The sequence below is a fragment of the Myotis daubentonii genome, chromosome 3 (genome assembly GCF_963259705.1).
Source record: "Myotis daubentonii chromosome 3, mMyoDau2.1, whole genome shotgun sequence".
Classification (NCBI taxonomy): Eukaryota; Metazoa; Chordata; class Mammalia; order Chiroptera; family Vespertilionidae; genus Myotis; species Myotis daubentonii.
The window spans coordinates 54,834,013-54,855,058 of NC_081842.1; the positions used below are offsets into that span (position 1 = coordinate 54,834,013).

General features: G+C 39.1%; 1 protein-coding gene across 2 annotated transcripts in view; it reads left to right on the forward strand.

Moving 5' to 3' along the window:
- TFRC (transferrin receptor) overlaps nucleotides 1–20,284 on the forward strand; it is a 29,540-nt gene extending 9,256 nt beyond the window's left edge. Inside the window, exons 5-19 of one of the 2 annotated variants that reach the window (XM_059687511.1) lie at nucleotides 335–484; nucleotides 629–731; nucleotides 2,823–2,936; nucleotides 4,770–4,868; nucleotides 5,738–5,877; nucleotides 7,621–7,784; nucleotides 8,807–8,926; nucleotides 10,968–11,053; nucleotides 11,233–11,296; nucleotides 12,849–12,916; nucleotides 14,026–14,084; nucleotides 14,298–14,379; nucleotides 15,072–15,293; nucleotides 15,538–15,596; nucleotides 16,353–16,492. In XM_059687511.1, coding sequence (XP_059543494.1) covers nucleotides 335–484; nucleotides 629–731; nucleotides 2,823–2,936; nucleotides 4,770–4,868; nucleotides 5,738–5,877; nucleotides 7,621–7,784; nucleotides 8,807–8,926; nucleotides 10,968–11,053; nucleotides 11,233–11,296; nucleotides 12,849–12,916; nucleotides 14,026–14,084; nucleotides 14,298–14,379; nucleotides 15,072–15,293; nucleotides 15,538–15,570 — 1,504 coding nt within the window. In that variant the 3' untranslated portion in view covers nucleotides 15,571–15,596; nucleotides 16,353–16,492. Of the gene's footprint in view, nucleotides 1–334; nucleotides 485–628; nucleotides 732–2,822; nucleotides 2,937–4,769; nucleotides 4,869–5,737; nucleotides 5,878–7,620; nucleotides 7,785–8,806; nucleotides 8,927–10,967; nucleotides 11,054–11,232; nucleotides 11,297–12,848; nucleotides 12,917–14,025; nucleotides 14,085–14,297; nucleotides 14,380–15,071; nucleotides 15,294–15,537; nucleotides 15,597–16,352; nucleotides 16,494–17,291 lie in introns of those variants that run through there. The other variant, XM_059687508.1, reaches the window with a different exon arrangement.
- Nucleotides 20,285–21,046: the final 762 nt, after the last annotated feature.

Consider the following 21,046-nt stretch of genomic DNA (forward strand, 5'->3'; position numbering starts at 1 on the left):
TTTTAGTCTTAAATTAGAAATTGGCATTTTTATCACATCTGATGAATACTTTTGTGTATACTGTACATCAGGCATTATGGATGAAATGAGAATATTATCTACTAAAAGAAAAAGATTAAATAATTAATATGCCGTGTATATTTACAAATAGCCATGGCAGATCAGAATAAGGAGTTTTGCTTCCAGGGGATTCACAGTACTTTAAAGTAGGTGAAAATAATGGTCTACACCTGAAACTTATGTACTGTTATTAACCAATGTTCTCTCAATTAAAAAATAATTTGCTTGATATTTGAGTTTAATATTTATCTTAACAGTGACATTTTTCCTCCAGGCAGCTAAATGAAAATTCTTATGTCCCTCGTGAGGCTGGATCTCAAAAAGATACAAACCTTGCTTTTTATATTGAAGATAAATTCCGTAAACTTCAATTCAGCAAAGCCTGGCATAATGAACATTTTGTTAAGATTCAGGTCAAAAGCAGGTATGTTGAAAGATGGTAAACTTATTTTATAGAAGCAGCTACTTTTAGTTCTGATCAATATAGCAAAGACTGAGTGTATTAAAGCCATTTAATTTTTTTCCCAATGGTGGTCTTAGCTTCATTTTAATATAATCTTTTTAACAGTGATCCAAATTCAGTGACCATAATTGCTATGAACAATGGCGGGCCATACCTCCTGGAGAATCCTCAGGGTTACGTGGCATATAGTAAGGCTACGACAGTTACTGTAAGTAAGACAAAATAGTGCATGACTTCTTTTCTGTCTGTTGAATAGCTCACAAGCTCATTGTCTTTATTATTCTTAGGAGTTATAGTATAAATTTACTTGTAAAATGTAACTGGTTAAAATGAAACCCTAAATCTTCATCTTTGTTAGCAAGGCTCCAAGTAATTCTACTGTTCCCTTCTTTCACTCTGCTCTGACCACTCTTAATCTCCCTGCTGTTCCTCAAACACTCAAATTCAAGCACACTCTCACCTCAAGGCCTTTATAAAACTTGCCTTTTCCTTTGCCAGGACCACTCTTTAAATATCTGCATGCTTGTTTCCTCACTTTGTGCAAGTCTCTTATCTAATACCAGAGGCCCAGTGCACAGATTTGTGCACCGATGGGGTCCCTCGGCCTGGCCTGTGCCCTCTCACAATCCAGGACCCCTCGGGGGTTGTCGGACTACCAGTTTCAGCCCAATCCCCACAGGCCAGGCCAAGGGACCCCACTGGTGCATGAATCTGTGCACCGGGCCTCTAGTATGCATATAAGATCTTTGGTTAATCTCTTTCCACCTTCCCCTCTTCCCTCTGAGATTCATCAGTCTGTTCCATGCCTGTGTGTTGAGCTGCCCCCTGGTGGCCAGTGCGCACCATAGCTACTGGTCAAACGGTCTGACACTTAGCATATTAGCCTTTTATAGATATAGAAGATTACCTCCCTAGGGAAGTCTTCCTTGATTGCCTTATCAAAAATGTCCTTCCTTTAATCACTTCCTCTTACCTTGCTTTATTTTTCTTCATGGTACTTGTGGCACCTGACATTCATTTGATTCTACATTGGAATATAAAGAGCTAGGAGTTGGTTTCATTTATTATTGTGTCCTAGAGCTTTGGACAGTGCCTGACACATGGTAGTATGTTATTTGCATATATCAGATTCCCCCTTATGTGGGGACAGATCAATACCATCTTGGCTGCAACCAATCTTAGCTTGATAGCTTGATTCTTTAATTCTTGATATTATGAAATTTAGGCAAATGTGGCCCAACTATTACAGAAATTTAAAAAACATCTGGATAGAATAGTTCTATATAGGTTTTTCAGGTTAAAAAACCACATATGTGTATGTCAGGGGCCTTTCTAGTGGATGCCTTTTAAGCCAGATAAAGTTTTATTGTTCTTCTGTCTTCCTGCTTAACCTGTGCTGTGTCGTTACCTACAAGTTAGGGGTTTGGAGGTGGGTAGATTGTTCTGCTAAAAAACATTGAGGATTTTAGTTCCCCTGCAAGCTTTCTCTATTTAGATATTTGGTTATTAATGTCAGTTTATCTGAACTGGATTAGTAGAGTTTAGGAACATTATGGTAACAGCTTATGTAAACATCTAAATATTGATCTATGCAAGTCACTTTGTTATAATAGACCATTCTTAGACAAATTATTATCAGCTTTCAGTTAGGGAGTATGCATGTTTTCAATTGTCTGGGGTTCAAGTATGAGACCATTATGTAATTGGTGCTGCCATGGCTAGCCTACAAAATTTATATTGGTATATGTCTCTGTTTAACATATCTTGTTATCCTTTCTCTTCACCCAAGATGTCTGAAGCAACATAAAATAGATTAAATGTACTTAACTTAATCTAACTATATCAATGTAGATTAAAGACTGCGTGGGATAATGAAAGACATGAATGTAGGAGGCCAGAAATGTTGACTTCATTCCTGATAACCCTGACTACTTTTTAAAAAAAAATAGATTTTTATTGATTTCAAAAGAGGAAGGGAGAGAGAGATAGAAACATCATTGATGGCAGAGAATCATCGATCTGGCTGCCTCCTTCTGGGGATCATGCCCGCAACCCGGGTATGTGCCCTGACCAGGAATCGAATCATGACCTCCTGGTTCATGGGTCGATGCTCAACCAGTGAGCCACAGTGTGGCCAGGCAACCCTGACTACTTTCGACTTTAGAAATCACATGTATCCTTTCTAGGACCTGGCCCTTTTTTACCCTGTCTTGAGTTTGATCTGTAAAACCATTCTGCCTTAGACTCTATGGCTGTTCTAATACCATAACGCTCATTAAATCTAATGTCTTTATTTTAGGGTAAATTGGTCCATGCCAATTTTGGCACTAAACAAGACTTTGAGGCTTTAAGCACTTCTGTGAATGGCTCTTTAGTGCTTGTTAGAGCAGGGAAAATCACATTTGCTGAAAAGGTAAGTATGAGTTATACATTGTTGTCATAACCTTCCTCAGTTAAATGCTATTGTTAATTTTATTATGTTCTGAAAACAAGTGGTCTTAAATGCTCATACCTGAAAATGTAAATTTATTAAAGTACTTAATGAATACCAATTATCTAAAGTCAATAGGATACTTCAAAACTGTGGCATATCTGCTTGGATTATTTTGTAGCCATTGTCTTTTAGTGAAAATGAACTTATAAAAATGCTTCAGTAAAAGCAGTTTAAATTGTACACACACACACACACACACACACACACACTAGAGGCCCATTGCACAAAAATTAGTACACTCGGCGGGGGAGGGGCGGGTCCCTCAGCCCGGCCTGTGACCTCTCGCAGTCTGGGACCCATCGGGAGATAACGACCTGCTGGCTTAGGCCTGCTCCCGGGTGGCAGAGGGCAGGCCCAATCCCTAGGTGCAGCCGCTGGTCGGGCTCAGAGCAGGGCCGATTGGGGAGTTGGGGCGCCACCCCCTGTCATGCACAGAGCAGGGCCCATCAGGGGGTTGGGGAGCTCCCTCCTGTCACTCACAGAGTAGGGCCGATAGGGGAGTTGGGGCGCTGCTCCCTGTCACACAGAGCAGGGCAGATCAGGGGGTTGGGGAGCCGCCACTGTCACACTCAGGGCAGGGCCAATGGGGAGGTTATGGCTCTACCCAGTCACACACAGAGCAGGGCCCGTGGGGGGGGGGGGGGCGGTTGGGGTGCCACACCCTGTCACACACAGAGCCGCAGGGTGATCAGGGGGTTGGGGAGCTCCCCCCTATCAGGCACAGAGCAGGGCTGATCAGGGGGTTGGGGTGCCTTCCCCTGTCACGAACAGAACAGGGCAGATAGGGAGGTTGTGGCCCTGCCCCCTGTCACACACAGAGCCTCAGGGCGATCAGGGGGTTTGGGCGCTGCCCCCTGTAATGCTGATCCCGGTGCTGGGAGGCATATTACCCTTTTACTATATAGGATAGAGGCCTGGTGCACGGGTGGGGGCCGGCTGGTTTGCCCTGAAGGGTGTCCTGGATCAGGGTGGGGGTCCCCACTGGGGTGCCTGGCCAGTCTGGGTGAGGGGCTGAGGGCCCTTTTCAGGCTGGTGGGTGACTGAAGCTCCCAACCGTTCCTTTTTTTCTTTTTTATTCTGGGCCAGCTTTAGCTCTGAGGCCAGCTCTTAGGCCTCGGCTGCTGAAAGCAGGTGTCTGGTTTGTTTGGGTTCTATAATTGAAACACTGTTTCAACTCCAGCTCTGAAATCCCGGCTGGCTGAAAGCAGGTTTCTGGGGTTTTGTTTAGCTTCTATGTTTGTAACAATGTTTTAAACTGCAAGCTCAGAGGCCGGCAGTGGCAGGCAGGGAACGTTGGAGTCCTCCGTCACTGAAGCAAGCAAGCGGCCTGTTCGCTTTAAGGTGCCTGGCTGCCGGCCACCATCTTGGCTGGTAGTTAATTTGCATATTGCCCCGATTAGCCAATGGGAAGGGTAGCGGAGGTACGGCTAATTACCATGTTTCTCTTTTATTAGACAGGATATATATAGAATTCAGTTATAACTAGCTTTTAGAAAAAGGAAAATTAAAAGTCACATCTACACAAGCAATTAGAATGGAGCATATTAAGACAGTAAATATCTTGGATGGGTTTTTATTATTTCTCTAATAAACTCTTAGTGAATATTAAGACATTTTTCCTAAACATAAGCTATTTTGAATATTGGGAGCATAGGTGTTATCCTCTGTAACCCTTTGTCAGCATAAAGTCTAGTATGTATTTTAAATTTATATTAGTTCTTCATATTCTGAGCTTTGTGTTTTGTTTTTTAGGTTGCAAATGCTGAAAGTTTAAATGCAATTGGTGTTTTGATCTACATGGACCATACTAAATTTCCCATTGTTGATGCAGAGCTTCCATTGTTTGGACATGTGAGTTCTTTGAGCAAATGAGTTTTTGGGTTCTCTAAATTATTGCTAGATTTCACTTACATCAGTAAAAATAAAACTGTGCCTTCCTTAAATACTTTTGTCTGGGAGAGTTTTAGCAGTAAGCAAGAAGATAAATTATATGACATTGAAACCTAGTTGCTACTTATTGCTAAAAGTACTCGATCAGTATAATCTAGTCCCCTAGTATCCACGGTTTTGCTTTCAGTTATCCACTGTCAATTGTGATCTAAGAATATTACATGGAAAGTTCTAGAAATAATTCTGAAGTTTTAAATTGTGTGCTTTCCTGAGTAGCATAATGAAATTTTGAAAAGGAGACATGTACTACTATTTGTAATACTTTAAACATAAAATAAAATTAAAATAATTTTTTTTGAGTTATCCCACTCTGTCCAGCATGCGATTGGAATCATCCCTTTGTCCAGTGTATCAACTTTACACACACTACCTGCCCATTAGTCACTAAGTAGCCATCTCAGTTATCAGATTGACTGGCATGTTATCACAGTGGTTATGTTCAAGAAAGATGTGGGATGCTAGTAGTTTGAATATGCCAAAGAGGAAGCAATAAAGTATATGTAGGGTTCAGTACTCATCCACAGTTTCAGGCATCCACTAGGGTCTTGGAATATATTTCCCACTGATATGAGGAGATTATTATAGTGTCTTGAATTGAATTTGGCATATGCCATAAAAACCAAGAGTCACGTATCATAGCGCCACTCAGACTTACAGACTTTAAGGTGCTAAGCTAAGCTTGGGCTATAGCCTCATACTCAATCTGAATCTTACAAGGAAATTTCTTGAGCAAGTACCTGATAGAAGTGATTGCTCTTTTGTTTTACTAGGCTCATCTGGGAACAGGTGATCCTTATACGCCAGGATTCCCTTCTTTCAATCATACTCAGTTTCCACCGTCTCAGTCATCAGGATTGCCTAATATCCCTGTCCAGACCATTTCCAGAGCTGCTGCAGAGAAACTGTTCGAGTAAGTTCTTATTTGAAAACTGCCTTGCAGGGTGAGACTTTATGATTAAGGAGAATAATCCGTTGATTTGATAAAGTCTTAAAACAATTGGCTATTGTTTTCCACATTTGGAACATTTTGGGGATGGATAGCTATTAATTTGGTATAGATAAAAAATGAAATTTTCCAACATAAAGTGATATTAATGATAGACCTTAGATTTATAAACTCAAGGAGTCCTTGTTCAGTTCACTCAGTGAATTCCTTGTGTAGTATTCCTGGCATAGCTGTGCTTGAATGCTTGCTGTGGTTAAACATTTTGTTGCCTATGGCAACCCATTCAGTTATTGGAGAAGATCTGTTGGAATTTCTGTTGAGTTATAATACTCATTAGTTCTGGATTTTCTTTTCTTTCTTTTTTTAAATGTTTTTGTTGGTTTTTAGAGAGAGGAAAAGGATAGGGAGAGAGATAGAAACATTGATGAGAGAAAAACATCCATCAGCTGCTTCCTGCACACCCCCTACTGGGGATCGACCCTGAAACCTGGGCATTTGCCCTGACCAGCAGTCAAACTGGTAAACTCTTGGTGCATGCCCCCGTCCACTACCCAGGCCTTCACTATTGTCTGTGTTCTTGGGTTGTGCATATATGCACACAAGTCCATTGGTTAATCTCTTCCCACCCTCCCTACCTTCCCTCTGAGGTTTGACAGTTTGTTTGGTGCTTCTGTGTCTTTGGATCTATTTTTGTTCAGTGTATGTTGTTCATTAGATTCCACATAAGAGTGAGATCATGTGATACTTATCTTTCTCTGAGAATATTCTTTTATAACTGAGATAAGCCTCTATACATACTACCCGTGTTAGTGGAGTTAGTAAATGTGGAGATATATGTGTGTGTGTGTGTGTGTGTGTGTGTGTGTGTGTGTGTGTGTGTGTGTAACTTTTAAAGGTCTTTTCCTTTAAGTCACTCTTTTTTTTTTTAATTGATCTTTTACAGAGAGGAAGGGAGAGAGATAGAGAGTTAGAAACATTGATGAGAGAGAAACTTTGATCAGCTGCCTCCTGCACACCTCTTACTGGGGATGTACCCGCAACCAAGGTACATGCCCTTGACCGGAATCGAACCTGGGACCCTTCAGTCCGCAGGCTGACGCTCTATCCACTGAGCCAAACCAGTTAGGGCATAAGTCATATATATATATATATATATATATATATATGTATATATATATATATATATATATATATTGTTGATTTCAGAGAGGAAGGGAGAGGGAGATAGAAACATCGATGAGAGAGATTCATTGATCAACTGACTACTGCATGCCCCCTACTGGGGATCAAGCCCACAACCCGAGCATGTGCCCTTGACCGGGAATCAAACCCGGGACCCTTCAGTGCACAAGTCGATGCTCTATCCACTGAGCCAGACCGGCTAGGGCAAACATGGGAATATATTAATGGACTTTTATGTAAGAGAAAGTCCATCTGAGTCCATCTTGGTATCTATTTTAAATGTAAACTATAACTATTCTCTGGCAGAAAGGCACACATCAGAAGAAGGTAAGAACATTGTGCTTAAACAGGAAGTAACTCATGGTTGTCTCCAGATCAGAATAAGAAACAAATAGCCACTAGGGGGTAATTTTGTATGTTCTCTTATGACCTCTTAACCTAGAACTCTACTGGATGTAAGAAGGACTGGTTTTGTAAACTTGGGGAAAGTAGCAGTAACTCAGAATGCTGATTTCTGTTTTTTAGTTCTAAAAACATGGAAGGAGACTGTCCTTCTTCTTGGAAAACAGATTCTTCATGTAAGCTGGTAACCACACAGAATAGGAATGTGAAACTCACTGTGAACAATGTGCTGAAAGAGATACGAATTTTTAATGTCTTCGGTGTTATTAAAGGCTTTGAAGAACCAGGTAAAGACCCCTGATTTCTCTGTCTAACTGTGTCTATTGCTCTATTTATGTATTTCTGGTTTTCTCCCTGTTAAGCATGTAGCCAGAGGAGGGAGTGAGGGAAGGCTGGCTTGGCTTAAGCTAAGTCTTATATGTCTTAAAGTGAATCATTTAGGTGTCACTTTCCTTGGGAGCTAAATAAAGCCCCAGGAAAATAACTTGTCAAAAAATGACCATTATGACTTAAAAATTGCTTTTTATTATTGAATAGACCAGCAGTAAGCTAATTTCTACTTACGGGGACAGATAATAAACATTTTGCAGGCCATACAGTCTCTGATGCAACTATTTAAATCTGGTATTATATCATGAAAACAGCTATAGACAATGCATAATGAATCAACATGTGGGCTATAATTTGCTGATACTGATAATAGGTCATCTATCTATTTAAATGCATTCAAATAGTCATATCATTGGGTATTGAAAATCCTTGGATTTTGGTTGCTTATTAAACAACTAGAGACCCAGTGCACGAAATTCGTCCCTCAGCCCAGCCTGTGCCCTCTTGCAGTCTGGAAGCCCTTGGGGGATGTCCAACTGATGTGGAGGCAGAGAAGCTCCTGCCACCACCACTGTGCTCGCCAGCCGTGAGCCCAGCTTCTGACAGAGCGGCACTCCCCCTGTGGGAGCACATTGACCACCAGGGGGCAGCTCCTGCATTGAGCGTCTGAGCCCTGGTGCTCAGTGCACATCAGCAACCAGTCATTCCCCCGTTTGGTTGATTTGCATATTAGCCTTTTATTATATAGGAGAGGTGAGCACAAATACATAGTTGATGAGTAAACTTAATTGGTAATGTAACAAAAGAGGACCAATATTAATAAGGAAAAATATTAGTATTGTCATATGAATTTTTAATCCCAAAATCTTAAAGCTCTCTTACCCTTAATGCATATACTTCATTTTTACCCTTCTATGAATGTGCTTATTTTAGACTCAGAAAACAATTTAAGAGCTCATTGTATTTTTTTTTTTTTAAGGTCATTATATTGTAGTCGGGGCCCAGAGGGATGCCTGGGGTCCTGGAGCTGCAAAATCCAGTGTGGGAACAGCCCTTCTATTGGAACTTGCCCAGATATTCTCTGATTTGGTCTTTAAAGGTAGAGTGCACATTTTGAGAACTTGAATATCTATGTGCTGCATATAGTTTTAAATGTTATAGTATGCTTTGCTCACTTTTACCGTTGTCACTCCTTCTAAACCCTGAGGTCTTTAGTATAAAGCAGATTTTCTTTTGTTATATCTTCCTTTGACTTTTGAAAATATAGTTAACATACAAATTGATTTCAGGTGTTCCACATAGTGCTTTGACATTTTATATGCCTTATGAAATGATTACCATGATAGGTTTAGTAACCATCTGTTACTATACAGTTATTACAATATCATTGACTATATTCTCTATGCTATACATTATATCCCTGCCTTTGACTTTGAAACAGCTTTCCATGCAGTGTCTTCATTATACTGGGAATCATCCATTTTTTTTAAATTTTTATTTATTGATTAATTTTAGAGGAAGGGAGAGAGAAGCATCAATTAGTTGTTCCACTTACGCATTCATTGGTTGATTCTCGTATGTGCCCTGACTGGGGATTGAACCTGAGACCTTGGTTTACTGGAACAACAGCTCTAACCAATTGAGCTACCCAGCCAGGGCCCATCCATTTCTTTTGAGATACTGAAAAGTGTTATATTTGGTCCTAATTCTGAGTTCGACATACCCAGAATGATATGGCAAATCTGACATGGCCCCTAAGGAATCTGATTGAAAGCAAGCGGTGATATACCTGTGTACTAATGTTTTATAGTTTTACTAGAGGCCTGGTGCACGACATTTGTGCAGGGGGGTGGGGGGGAGTGCAGAGGGAGAAGGTCCCTCAGCCTGGCCTGCCTTTCAGAGTCCAGGAGCCCTCAGGGGATGTCCAACTGCTGAGGAGGCAGGCCACTGTGTTCGGCATCTGTCAGCCAGGCTTGTGGCACACTGACCACCAGGGGGCAGCTCCTGCGTTGAGCATCTGCCCCCTGGCGGTCAGTGCATGTCATAGCAACCAGTCTTTCCACCGTTCAGTCAATTTGCATATTACCCTTTATTATATAGGATTGTAAAATTTTGTATGATTTGATATATTTGTTAGTATGAGAAAATATTTGTATATTATAAACATAATATATAAAGGCTCACTTTGAAGCCTTTCTCCCATGGTATTTGCCACTCCTCTATACCTACCCCCACACACATGCAAACCTTCACCACATTATTGAATCTTTGGATCACGGTAAGTTGCAATGCTTAACATCGAAAAATATATACTGAGGGAAAGGGAAGGGATGGAGGGCAGTGGTGCATGTAGCCCCCAAAGGAACTGCCACTAATGTCGTTTCTCTGAAAACTCTTCCCTATAACATAAATGTGTGAATTGTTATTTTATTTCATAACAACTGTTTTTTCAAGCAATTTCTAAGTTACATACTTTTAAGCAAATTGTTCTCAAATAAGATACACTGTGATTTCAAGTATATCTTGGTCCAGAAGGTAAGGGATCGAAAGAATGGAGCTGAAAAAAAGCGCCTTTCAATAAGCTGGTCCCTGCTGCGTACTGGAAATCTTATTTGCAAATGATTACCTACCTTGTTTTTTCTAGATTACTTTAATTTGTAAAGATTTATTTTTATTGCATATAGTTGACATACAATGTTACATTAGCTTTAGTGTGCAACATAGTGATTCAACATTTATTATTTCCTTATAATGTGATCGATAATGTAGATCACTTTCAAAATTTGTTTTCACCTGGGGCCTCAAAAGAATTTTTGTTTTTTAATATATTTTATTGATTTTTTACAGAGGAGAAGGGAGAGGGATAGAGAGTTAGAAACATTGACAAGAGAAACATCGATCAGCTGCCTCCTACACACCCCCTACTGGGGATGTGCCCGCAACCAAGGTACATGCCCTTGACCGGAATCAAACCTGGGACCCTTCAGTCCGCAGGCCAACACTCTATCCACTGAGCCAAACCGGTTAGGGCAGGAAAAGAATTTTTTAATCTGCTGTTAGAAGTTTTTGATTTTATCTTTAAATCACTGGTCTGCCTATACTTGTTCCCAAGATGAAGCTAACCTTTTGTTGTCTTTCAGGCGGGTTTAAACCCAGAAGAAGCATTGTCTTTGCCAGCTGGAGCGCTGGTGACTTCGGAGCTGTGGGTGCCACTGAATGGCTGGAGGTATTAACGACACCCAGAATGGCACCCAAACTTGTGTTGCCTTAACTTGTCTTCCAGAAACCATGCTCTCAATAGAATATTTAGTCCCAATAGAATCCAAATTTAAAAAGAAATTCCTAATAATGGTTACTGTATGTGATAATTAGATTGATACATGAGTATTTTTCCTTCTCTTCTAGGGATACCTTTCCAGCTTGCATATAAAGGCTTTCACTTACATTAATCTGGATAAAGCTGTTCTTGGTGAGTATCCTTTTCATTAGCTAGTCATGAATTTAGATAAACTAATATAAAACAGTAGAAGAAAGCTTTCTAAAGCAGCACTTACTACTTTTTACCATTTACATTGGCCATTTCCAGATCAAAAGATTCACTTACCTTTCTCTTAATTGTCCATTAAGTTAAAATGGATGCAGATAGCCTTGTCCAGAGCAATGTTTCTCAGTGTGGTCCCCACAGCAGCGGCATCAGGATCACCTGGGAACTGTTAGAAATGAAGAAATTTCAGGCCCTATCTCAGACTTTTGAGTCAGAAATTGGAGCATAGGTCCAGCAAGCTGGTTTAGCAAGCATTCCAAGTGATTCTGATGCACTAAAGCAAGCATGTCAAACTCAACGGCTAACACGGCCCAAATAAACAAGGTTCAAGTTTATGCGGGCTGCAAAAATACAAAAGCTTCAATTTTCATAGAAATGTAGGTTTATTTCAATAGAGATGTGCTGAATACAAAGGGCTGAAATAAATGAGTAATCATTAACATAAAATAATAGAACATTTTAATAAAAATTAATATTTTTTTCTTGAACATTAACTTACCAGACACTGAATAACTGCACAAATTAATAAACATAACACAAATAAACCTAATTTTTCTTGTTCTCCAAAAGTGAAATATTTCCCGTTGCACACACCAAACACGTCAGTACAAGACTAATCCTGTGGCAGTCGGCTGCTAAAATATTTGCTGCTAGTTTTAGTGGAGAGAAATGGTATGCCTGTGCGTAAGGCGCATAAGGGAAGTGAATGCAACACGATTATAGTAATCAGTCATTAGCGAACGTTGTAGTTCATTAATAATTATGCATGACAGGACATTGTAAAAATTCAGTTACGAAATTTGTTTCTTACAGACCATTACATTGGCTGGGCTGCAGAAATATTCGTTGTGGGCCGCATGCGGGCTGCTAGTTTGATATGCTTGCACTGACACTTGAGAACCAATAGTCTGGACAGTGTTTGAGACCAGAAGGAACTAAATCATGCCATGTAGAATGGCACTTCTAGAGACTAGTTCACATATTACTACGTTGTGGCATCATAGCTGGAGATACCCATTAAAAGAGTTTGAATGTTATTAAAAATGCAGGTGTAGCCAGTGGATGAACTGAGAAGAGTAAAATGTGTCTCCATTGGGACAAAAAAGGAGGGAGTTAACGAAATCTTACTAGATTTATCATTATTGCCATTTTACCTGCATAGCAGAATGTTTTGAATATAGCAAGCTTACTTGGAATTAGCAGATGAATGCCTTAACATGGATGAACCAAAAAACACACAAATCATTAACATTAAAGTAGGCAAACTCAGGCAGTAAGAGATTTGGTTGAGTCAAATTAAGGTTAGTGGTCACTAAAGAACTTTTATCTACTTCATTAAGAGGATAGTTGTATATGCCACTCATCTTGGTTATTATCCTCCTGTCTTCCTATTTGCAAGTACTTTTAGTTGTTGAAGTAGCAGAATGAAAATTGCTTGACTAGAGAAGGCGCAATGTTAGAATAATCTCTTTTGCAGGTACCAGCAACTTCAAGGTTTCTGCCAGCCCATTGTTGTATTCACTCATTGAGGAAACGATGCAAGACGTAAGTGTATACCTAATTATGAAAATATATAACTTAATTTTTTGCCTAATTCACATAAGGTGAAAAATATTGATAGCTAAAGTAACTTAGAATAAATTTATAGCAGCGTTATTTCCGTCACGCTCTTGGCTTATTTTCCCCCAGCCTATTGAACCATGGGAGGTGGTATATGAAGGGCCCTGATCACAAGCAATATGTGGTCTGTTCAGGAATATATAGCAGAGTTCCACGAGGCCTAAGCTGTACTGTAGGTACCCACGGAGGTTGTCTATAGCAGTGATGGCGAACCTTTTGAGCTCAGCGTGTCAGCATTTTGAAAAACCCTAACTTAACTCTGGTGCCGTGTCACATATAGAAATTTTTTGATATTTGCAACCATAGTAAAACAAAGATTTATATTTTTGATATTTATTTTATATACTTAAATGCCATTTAACAAAGAAAAATCAACCAAAAAAATGAGTTCGCGTGTCAGAGGTGACACAGGTTCGCCATCACTGGTCTAGGTCTATAGAGTCAGAATGTTAAGGAAGGTGTTAAATGGACTTAAACTATCCCTAAGACTTAAGTCAGAAGGTCAGATAAAATATTCATTGAATAGAGACAGACATGTGAATGACCATAGTTTTGAATGAGTAAGGAACCACGTTTGCCTAACACCATTAGCGGTTATATATTGGATTGATTAAAGTTGGAAGGGAACCAAGGGTCAGGGAACTTGACCTTGATTCCATGGGAAATGAGGATTACAATAGGGTCTCTAATAAGGCAGTAATGTGTTTGCAGGTTAGGCTGGCAGTAGTATGAAATGTGCTAGAAGAAATGAGATAGACATACCATGAAGGCTAGGAGAGGGCTTTTTAAAATTGTGTTTAAACCACCTTTAGAATGTTAAGTAAGAAAGCATATATTTTTTTTCTCACCTTAACTAATGCCACTAGCAGTACAAGCTTAGTAAGAATAACTTCAAAAATTTGAGATTGTTTTGTCCTAAAAAATTTTTCAAGGAGCTATAATAAAAATGTAGTGTCTTTTAATAAATGTTTATAAAAGAGAAATATATTTCAGAAAGGTTCATTTTAATGATAACTTAATTTCTTGTTTAACAGGTGAAACATCCAGCTACTGGCTTGCCTCTGTATCGGGATAGCAACTGGATGAACAAAGTGTAAGTTGAGACAAGTGGATGAACAACTGATAGAAAAACAATCGTGCAGTAGCACCTACTGTGTTAGGTAGAGATCTGGGTAACTTTGCAGTGAGCTTACCTATACCTAGAGAGATTCCTTTTAAGACTTTTGGGGCAGCTAGGAGTAAGGTTACATGGTAGCATAGCCTGTTCTTTGGAAAACTTTCTAAAAAACACATTCTTTCCTTGCAGGGAGAAATTTTCTCTTGATGATGCTGCTTTCCCTTTCCTTGCGTATTCTGGAATCCCAGCCGTTTCTTTCTGTTTTTGTGGGGTAAGTCTGAAAAACTCTGAAGTGTTGTATCTTGGATCTTCTTTCATCAAATTTGAAACCAAGTTTCCTAGAGTGCTTACAATGTTTTAAGAAGTTATACACATGCAGTTATTGTATGCTACCTTATGATCAGTTTTACAATAGAATTGTTCTCAATTAGCCTAATAGCATTTGATTTTATTTGCTAAAACTTCAATTAAGTAATATCCGTTAATAACAGCCTACTTATTGGACCATGGGGATTTAGAAGAATTCACCTAAGAGTAGTAACACTTGATATTGAAAGTAAATTTCAGGCCGTGATCGTATAGTGGTTAGTACTCTGCGATGTGAAAGTAAATTTCACATATGCTGTCCTCTTTCCTCACTAAAATGGGTCAGACTTCCCAGAGAGAAGATAACAAGGATATAACCTGAATAAATTTGGCTAAAAATCTGTTCTGGGTATCTGATGTAATAGAACATGGATTCTATGGAGCCTAGAGGAAAATAGTCATTCTTGGAGTAGGTTAGGTTAAAAGAAAGTAGCAAAAAGTGTTTTTTTAAAGTAGTATATAAGAAAAATCGGGGTTAGGAACATGTTAGAAGCAAAGGAAGAATTATAGTTACTATTACCTTGATGGTGTAACTGGAATGTGAGGCGCCTACTCTTCTAACCTGCCTGAGTACATTAACCTCACTTTGTCTTCCAGGCCTCAGATTATCCTTACTTAGGTACTACCCAGGATACCTACGAGGTACTGAATCAGGAAGTCCCCGAGTTGAACAAAATGGCACGTGCAGCAGCAGAAGTTGCTGGTCATCTCATAATTAAACTTACCCATAATGCTGAATTGAACCTGAACTATGACATGTATAATGAGAAAATGCTTTCATTTGTGAGGGATATGAACCAATTCAAAACAGACGTAAAGGTGAGCACTAATTAAAATCTGGTTCTTAATGCTGCAGTATTAAGCAGTTTGAAGAATGATGTTTAACTGTTCCTGGGGAGGGACTTAGTTGGTAACCAAAATACATTTTAACGTGAACTGAGGTCTAATTTTGCTTAGAATCCATAACTCATTTGAAAGAAGTTGGGAGGTTATAGATCTAGAATAGACCATGGCAGGTATTTCAGAATCTAGAACTATGTTTTCTATTGTTCATGTATTCCAAGCAATCCATAAAGAGCTAGGACCCAGAGACTAAAGGTGTCAACCTGTGACTTTGAACCTGTGAGTTTAGATATATGCCTTTTGGAGATGAGATGATGGAGAGAGAACGTAGCCAGTAGTTAGTTACAGTCTTATTTAGTGTTCATCCTGCGTAGTATTCAAACTTGATAAAATCAAAAGTGGTTTCCAACTGATAACCAAATCTTACAGCTTTCCTTTTGTTTTAATTTTTAAAAATTGATTGAGAAAGGAACATCAATTTTTGTTCCACTTCTTTATGCATTCATTGGTTGACTCTTGTATGTGCCCTGATCGGGGATCGACCAGCAACCTTGGCATATTGGGACAACACTGTAACCAACTGAGCTACGTGGCAAGGACTTACTATGGCTTTCTTGAAATAAATTGTAGCTGATTAGAAAATGGGACTTAACCAGATGGAAATAACTAGATTCTGAAGTTTGTTGAACCAAAATGCTTCATGTAGTCCCCCTTGAACTGGGAACAATATACTACATAGGGTACATACTTGGACTAAGTAGATTATGTTAAAATTTTTAGTATGGTTTTCTTTTGAGACCAAGAGTGACACTTACACTGTATGCTGGGCTTAAATATGAGCATGTTGCTATAGTTCACGGTGCTTGGAACCTCCTGTACAAGTGCTTTAATCTAGCTTTCTCTGGATCTTGCACTTGTCTGTGAGTTCACCCCCTTTTATCAGAATCTCAGTTGCTACACCTAAATTAGAAAGGCGTAGAATAACATCCTTAGGAATATAATATCTAATAGTGAATGGAATGTCTTTTGCTACAGGAGATGGGTCTGAGTCTACAGTGGTTATATTCTGCTCGTGGAGACTTTTATCGTGCTACTTCCAAACTAACAACAGATTATAAGAACTCAGATGCCGCAGACAGACTTGTCATGAGGGAGATCAATGACCGCATCATGAGAGTAAGTGACCGCTGAGAAAAGGAAGAACTAAAATGTGTTAAATTTAGTTGGTGAACCTTGCATTTCTAAAAAGTATAACTTCAGAAGCTTAGAATTCACAGATTTTTTAACTCTTACAAGGTCTAAATCAACATACCAAACTTGGGAATACAAGAAACATTTAACCTAGTGTTGACTTTTTTAAGATTCAGAAACATTTTTATTGTTTAATATATTTTATTGATTTCAGAAAGGAAGGGATAGGGGGAGGGAGGGAGGGATGGAGGGAGGGAGGGGAGAGAGAGAGAGAGAGGGAACCATTGATCGGCTGCCTCTTGCATACCCCATACCAGGGATCGAGCTTGCAACCCAGGCATGTGCCCTGACTGGGAATCTCACCATGACCGCCTGGTTCAAAGGACAATGCCCACCACTGGACCCCACTGGCCGGGCTAAACACATGTTTAAAAGAAGAGATCATTAGTGATTTAGCTGTCATTTCTCTACATTCCTGTTGTCTAATCCAGCCTTCAGGCTGCTGGGAAGAAGCAGAAGATTGTTTTACAGCAGAAACTTGTAAATCTTCCAGATGTTGTGCTCCAACAACAACAAAGAAAAACAATTAGAGTTCACTTTTACAAAGGAGTTGACATTTAGTTTTACAATTTTAACAGATTAATAGCCTGGTTCTCAGTATTCTTAAATTAAGGGAAATTGAACATTTGGAAGTGGGATAGTGACTGTAGTTTTACTGTATCAGATTCTTTCTTCACAACCAAAGTCAATACTGTCAGCGCTCTTGTATGTTTTGTTTTTTAGGTGGAATATCACCTCCTCTCACCCTATGTATCTCCAAGAGATGCTCCTTTCCGACACATCTTCTGGGGCTCTGGCTCTCACACTCTCTCAGCTTTACTGGAGCACATAAAACTGCGTCGGAAAGATCGCAGTGCTTTTAATGAAACACTGTTCAGAAACCAGCTGGCTTTAGCAACTTGGACTATTCAGGAAGCTGCAAATGCCATCTCTGGTGACATTTGGGACATTGACAATGAGTTTTAAATGTGATACCCTTAACTTAGGGTACCTGTGACTTGTGCTGGTTGTGCTAAATTTTCAGTAGGGCTACAAAACCTAATATTGTTAAAGTTCTACCCATTCATCTCGGTACTACTAGATGTCTTTAGGCGGCAGCTTTTAAAACAGGGTAGGTACCTGTTAAGGTGAATAACCACTTAAAAGTGTTCATGACAGAATGTTTTTCTCTAGAATTTTAAGTGCTTTGTAATGGTAACTGCCTCTTTTCTGTTACAGTTATAAAAAAGTCAGAACCAGTTACATGAACTATTGCTCTAAATCCTAAGGACATGAACACTGATGTCTCTTGAATGGGAGGAGGAAGGTGGTGTCTGCTGAAGGTTAAACATGGTATTTCGTTTGATGCCAAATAGCAGATACCGGGTTGTAAGACCTTAGCCTCCAAGTGAGATCTATGCCTTTAAGGATTTAGCTGGTTTCCTCATCCCTGGATGAGACAGTTAACTTTCAAAAAGAGATGGGACTTGTTTTCTTGCTAATGAGGTCCTTTAGCTGGATAAAATAAGGTTCAACCGTTTATCGCTGGAGCAAGGCCTTAATGTGTTAACCTCAAGATCATTTACAAAGAGAGGAGACCAGAAGCCAAAGACCTAGTATATTTTCTTTCCTTCTGTCCCTTCCCGCAAAAGCCTTGTTTAGTTTGTTTTTTTGTTTGTTTTTTTCCAAGATATTTTGAAAGAGAACCAGTTTTAGGTGTTTAATTTCAAGCTCAGTGTCAGACTTTAAAGAACACACTGCCAAATTTTGGTCAAAGTGTTAATTTTTTGGAAAGCTTCCTATCATTTTGGCTCAAGATATTTATTGTTTATTTATCAGTGACAGAGTTCACTATAAATGGTGGTTTTTTTTATAGAAGATAATTATCGGAAGCAGTGCCTTCCATAATTATGACAGTTATACTGTCGTTTTTGTTTTGTTTTTTTAAATAAAAGCAGCATCTGCTAATAAAACCCAACAGATACTGGAAGTTTTGCATTTATAATGGTCAATACTTGTTTTAGAAAACAGGGTTTTAGAAAACAGCCTCAAATAAAAATTTACAGCTAAATATTAGAGATTTAATTAGGGATTGCTAATCAAGTTAGACTTCTATTTAGCTAAGTAGATAAAAATGGTAGTTTCCCTAAAGTACTGAGTTGTGACCAAGCAATAAATTAATTGCACTTAAAGGCTGTGGTAGTACTCATAAGCAAAATTTTACAGCTCCGTTTATCCAAGCTGTAACTTTAATTCAAAATTTGCAAAATTTCCAGTACCTTTGTCACAAACCTAACTCACATTATCGGGAGCAGTGTCTTCCATAATGCATAAAGAACAAGGTAGTTTTTGCCTACCACAGTGTCTATATCGGAGACAGTGATCTCCATATGTTACACTAAGGGTGTACGTAATTATCGGGAACAGTGTTTCCCATAATTTTCTTCATGCAATGACATCTTAAAAGCTTGAAGATCGTTAGTATCTAACATATATTTCTAGCTCCCTATAATTCTCTATCTTTTAGTTTTAGTTGCAGAACATTTTGTGGTCATTAAACATTTGGTGGGTAAATTCAACCATGGTAAAATAAAACTACTTCCTTCGAGATTCTTTTTGTTGATTCAGAGGTTGTTTTTTAAACCTGATGTGGTGTTATGTTACATTTGTGGTTTCTCTGGGTGTTCTGTTCAGTGGAATACTAGCACACATTTATAATGTTTGCTATTGACAAATGAATTTAACTTTATCCCCTGTATGCATGTTATTTCCTATAACCTTAGTTCATTCAAGCTTGAATCCAGAACTGACCTTTTAGCTTAAAGCAGGGGGAATTTGCACAGGAGGTCTGGAGGGGAGGGGGGAGTGAAGGGTGTGGGAGCCAGCTTGCAAAAGGATCTTTGATAATGCCTACCTACCTACCTATTAGTACATGGTGGTCATAAGTTAAATGTAGATGTGAACAAATAAGTTTGAGGCTACATCAGTAAAGACTTTGTTTTCTACTCAAACATGTAATCAGCTGTTTGTTATCTGGGCAGTTCAATATTGTTACCTAAGAAAAAATCCATAGGGTCTCTTAAGGTTCTTTAAACTTGGTGTCACTTACCCAAGTTAATAATAGATCTAGATTATTACAGCCTCACTGAATTATTTCACTACTGAGTCTGTTTAGTCTTTACCGTGTTTTATCTGGAATAATATTTAGTGTAGCTGAGTAAAAAGGTCATTGCTGGGATTCCTGGTTTGAGTATCATGTTTTATCATACTTTAATAAAAGCTCAGTGACTTCAAGGAATAATACAAATAAATAATGGGCATACATTTTACAGCAGTAAATTGCTTTTAAAAACTCTATGGTTAAGGTTGAGTTATTACCAATCAAAGAGGTAGTAAAAGGCTTACTATTCCTGAATGAAATGTATATTTGACTAGTGACACCTGCAGGTCTTCATATTTTTTTCTGGTGATAGATATGTACATTTCAAGGCTAAAGGATAAAAGGAGTGAACTGTGTGATGATTCACTATTCTAGAACTTGCATAACCTTTACTATGTTTCCTCTTTGAATGTTCTTGAAATTTTACTTGGGTAAAGATGGCTTAATTAAACCTCTCAACCTACTGCTCAGCTATATCCTTGTGAACAAGTGATATGCCATTATAATTGTATACAAGCTGATATGTGCAACGATGTGGATATTCCTTATCTTGTTAAATAAAATGCTTGAACACTGAGTTGTCTTTTCTTTTTTAAGAAGTGGGGTTTATCGACATATTCCAAACAAGGAGCAGATTTGGCGGGGGGGGGGGGGGAGGGGGGCGTGTGGAGAGGCACAGACAGTGGTCAGGCAGCTTGAGCTCACTGGGAAGTCAGAAGAAACGGGGCCATGGAGACAGGTTCGGGGGGCACTCGTAAGTCAAGGCCCCATTGTATTCCCTTCCTGCACCCCACCCCTTAGCTTCCCCCACTGTCAACTTCTCCCACCAGAGTAGTACATTTGTTACAATCAGTGAACCTACAATGACACACATCCTCATTGCCGAAAGACCATAGATTACATTAAGATTCACTTTTGGTATACATTGTGTGAGTTTGGACAAATGTATAATGACATGTATTCACCATTACAGTTCATTACAGAATAGTTTTACTGTCCTGAAAGTTCTCTGTGCCTTGCCTCTTTGTCCTCCCTCTTAACTCCTAGTTCAGCGGTTCTCAACCTGTGGATCGCGACCCCTTTGTGGGTTGAACGACCCTTTCATAGGGGTTGCCTGAGACCATTGGAAAACACATATATCATTACATATTGTTTTTATGTTCAATTTGTAACAATGAAATTGGGGGTCACCACAACATGAGGAACTGTATTAAAGGGTCGCGGCATTAGGAAGGTTGAGAAACACTGCCCTAGTTAGACACTGATCTTTTGACTGTCTTACCTTTCCCATAATGTAGTTGGATTCATAGAGATGTAGCCTTTACAGATGGGCTTTCAT